The 3,832-nt window shown below is 53.2% G+C and overlaps 1 protein-coding gene across 1 annotated transcript in view; it reads right to left on the bottom strand.

Moving 5' to 3' along the window:
• SLC15A3 (solute carrier family 15 member 3) overlaps positions 1–2,037 on the bottom strand; it is a 12,761-nt gene extending 10,724 nt beyond the window's left edge. Inside the window, exons 1-2 of the mRNA XM_019655958.1 lie at positions 1,694–2,037; positions 489–1,022 (exon numbers count right to left, since the gene is read on the bottom strand). Of these exons, the coding sequence (XP_019511503.1) occupies positions 489–1,022; positions 1,694–2,037 (878 nt within the window). The remainder of the gene's footprint in view (positions 1–488; positions 1,023–1,693) is intronic.
• Between the last annotated feature and the right edge of the window lie 1,795 nt (positions 2,038–3,832).

Raw genomic sequence — 3,832 nt, 5'->3', positions numbered from 1 at the left:
TACTGATCACAATACACCTTGGTTATGATCACAATCTCTATGGCCTAGCGTTCTTTCCAGGTTACTGTCATCACTGCTCCTGGGTTGATTGATGACCACGTTGGAGAGTCACATCACCCGAGGGAGGGCTCCATACAGACCCCGGGAACATCACACGGCCTATGGAGGAACGCCCAGATTTTCCCTGAAAGATCCCAAGCTGGTCTGAGACTGTTAAGGCAGTTTTTGTTGTTTTTTTTGAAGCTGTGAACCCGCTGCCTTCTCAGACCACCGGTGCTCTGCTAATAAACGCTTATTCTATGACCCAACTCCTGTGTCGGTCTGTTGGCTGAGTGGCGCCGGCAGCACGAGCGTGGACTCGTTTGGCCTCCGGTTTCAAGGGGAAGTGGTTTGCCCGAGGTCACGCTGGGAGCCAGAGCCTCCTGCCTGACTTCTGGCCTCTCCCTCCGTCCATCGCTTTCCCCCGAGGCACCCCTTAGGTACCCGACGGGGCGGCCCTCCTGCCACTCACCTGGTCGGCCCCGAAGGAGGTGAGGTTGCTCCTAACGGAGCTGGCGGCCAGGGCGAGCAGCAGCAGGCCGACGTAGAGGGTGGGCGCGCAGTACGGGGAGGGCGAGGAGCGCAGGCATCCGCGCGAGGGGCAGGCGGGCGCCAGCTGCGCCTCGGGCATCTCGCCGCAGAAGGAGCGACGGCCGTCGGCGACGGCGGTGACGGGCAGCAGGCTGGAGGCGACCAGGTAGAGCAGCAGGCTGAGCGCGATGGCGCGGAAGCGGCCCAGGTACACGTCGGCCAGCCAGCCGCCGACGGGCGCCAGCAGGTAGGAGGCGCCCAGGAAGACGAGCGCCGCGCGCGACGCCTGCTCGCCGGCCCACTGGAAGTTCTCGCTGTTCAGGTAGAGCACGAGGTTGCCCGCGACGCCGAAGAAGGCGGCGCGCTCCAGCATCTGCACCAGCAGCACCGCGGCCGCCGCCGCCCGCCNTTCTGGTGGTTTCTTACGCAGCAATGGATCATGCAAACAAACCCTACAGCAATGCACGGGGCTGGGGAAAGCATGCTGTACACCTTTTCCATCCACATCCTAATGACAAGAGCTGTAACTGCCTCCAAGGTCTGGAGACAGGTTTGCTTTAGCATAAGTCATTGATTAACTTAGGGAGCCGAGAGGCAAAGCGAGCCATTGTGCAAGTACAAGGCCATTCAGAACCTTCCTTCCTTGGATGCCAGCTAGCGGGGAGGAGCCAGTTTGACTGATTTGTTAGGTTTTCTTACACTTAATATCAGCGTGGTGTAGCATTATTTATATTATATCCCAACAACCTTCCCTGGTACCATTATCTTTATCATCTCCATCTTGACTGCCATTGTTATCACCATTGACTGCGTTTATCTTCATGGTAGCTACTAACACCATCTTTCCTCTTTACATGATGATTCCATCATCACTGTCAAGACCATTAACATCCGCATACCTTCTACAGTTAGCCCATCACCAGTACCACCACCACCATCACCTTGACCTCCACTGCCATCTTCAGTCACAGTGGGCAGCTCTGGCCCACAGGAGAACAGGTCATCCTAAAGGGCTACCTCTGGAGCTAAACCAGAATGTCTTCCAACTGGACTGTGACTCCCTAGGAGAAGCATGGCACTTCTCCAGGTTTGGTGGCCCCCTTTACTCAGAGCCCCTTCTTACCTGGCACAGTGTCGACACCACAGCCGGGGACAGCAGTTTTGGAAAGCAAGTTTAAGCATAGAGGACACTTGGCTGCCTGTGGGTGGCTTGGTGATGAAGATGGGGGTGGCAAAGAGGAAGACGAAGAAGGCCAGGCCCACACAGCCCACAGGGATGCTGTAGCCCACCAAGAAGCTGATGTTCTGTTGGATAAAGGCCACCACCAGCAGGGACAGCACAGCTCCCACGTTGATGCTCCAATAAAACCAGTTGAAGAATCGGCGGTTAGCATGGCGGCCAAGTTCCATCACCTGCAGGGCAGGGGTGAGAGTGAGGGCCAAGGAGGTGCGTGGACATCCTGCCATGACATGCTTTCTGTACCTGCACTCCCTCTTCCACAGAGACACTTCTCGGGTCAGCGGGTGGGCATTCCAGCACTTTCCTAGTCCCTGATCATTAAATAGACACTCAATAAATATTTGTTGAGTGAATGAATAAACCCTTCTCTTAGGAGTCACTTGTTAATGATCAGGACATGTTGGCACAGCTGTTTCTTCATGCCCATGACACACATTGCTTTTTTTACTGTCACCAAGTAGTACACACAACAGATGTCTCTGACGCCACTTTGTTAATTTCTGGTTGATTTATCCCTTTGTCTCTGACTGAGCAACCTACAATATGCATCACCTTTATAATCAGAAGAAAGCCAGTAAAGATCTCAAGTTTGTTCCACTTTATTCAATGTAATGTATGCATGTTACTGACAGAACAGTTAGAGGTCTGTCTCATTGAGGATTTCCTTTGCAGTTTGGAGATGCAGAGTTTTCTACTGTGGCCCATCCGTTCCCTCGACTTGCCTCCCTCTGATATATGCCCAGTCAAACAAGGTTGACACAATCAGGGAAAACAGAGGTGGTCCCAGACAGAGCCTCAAGGGTGGGAGGAAAAGGATATTCAGGCCCCCCAGCAAGGGCAGAAGGGCTGAAAATCTTTACCCAAAATATGAATCAATCTGCAACAGTCAGGCCCCAGGCCCCCTTCCAGTCTGCTGGCTCTGGTCAGCTGCACTGGCTGCCCCAATCTCTCCCAGACCCTGGTCCCAGATTCTGACTCAGCAGGTCTGGGGCAAGGCCCAGGCATCTGCATTTCTAAAAAGCAGGCAGGACTGGAGGTCACTGCTCTAGATAAATGATTCTGTACATGGTTACATCCATAACCCTTTCAATGACCCCGAAATCTCTCCCCTTCCATCCAGAGATACATATTTCCACCAGCCAGGAAGATTTTGTCAAGCTTTACTTTCTGTAGTTCCATTGGGGAAAAGGTAAACCTTTTGTTCCTTTTCAAAATGTAAAATGATAGTCCATAGAGATGTGTTTAAAACTGCATTCTCTTGGAGATTCTGAGGGGTCCTCTTGGCAATGGAGAGGGACGGGCACGGCCACTCACTGAGAATCCTTGCGATAGACTTTCAAGCAGAAAATTAAACACGTCCCATTCTGAGCAGCCACTTCCATTTCTTAATCGGGTGTAAATGAATATGGCAATTGCAACTCTAAGGGGAAGACCAGCTAGCCCATTCAGGATATAAAGGAGCACTTTGTTAGGGATGATGGATGGCCCTTTCTGAAACCAGCAGTGTGTTCAACACGCGGTTCCTGGGTATAGCTGTCTGCCAGATGGTGCCAAGCCCTCCCACCTACACATCCCCCATCTGACTGTCCCCTTAAATTTGAGGCCGCCCCTCACTGCTCCGGTGTGTCCACTCTTGTTACCCCCATCCACTCTCTGCACTGTAGCCAGAGCCACTGTAAAGAACGCCAATCCAATGATGTCCGTCCTGCCACAGATCCCATCAGTGTTTCCAAACTGTCCTAGGGGTCAGGCGCAGACCCCTAAGCAGCCTTCCAGTGTGGCCTCAAGTCGCCCAAACCCATGCCCAGTGAATGGAGGCTCCTGGGAGCTGTTGTCACTGTTGATGCCACTAGAGACTGCCCAGTGGCATGGCCTCCAGACCAGTTCTGCCACCGGGAGGAGGGGGAAACAGGACACGTTGGATGGCTGAGGCCCTCTGGAGGTCAGTGAGGTCAAGGGCACAGGGTAAGGGCACCTGGGGGTGTAGTGAGATGTCAATGAAAGAGTAGAATTAAGGGAAGA

Source organism: Hipposideros armiger, unplaced genomic scaffold, assembly GCF_001890085.2.
Source record: "Hipposideros armiger isolate ML-2016 unplaced genomic scaffold, ASM189008v1 scaffold_253, whole genome shotgun sequence".
Classification (NCBI taxonomy): Eukaryota; Metazoa; Chordata; class Mammalia; order Chiroptera; family Hipposideridae; genus Hipposideros; species Hipposideros armiger.
The sequence above is the reverse complement of the archived record's forward strand: the minus strand, read 5'-3'. Positions and strand labels throughout refer to the sequence as shown.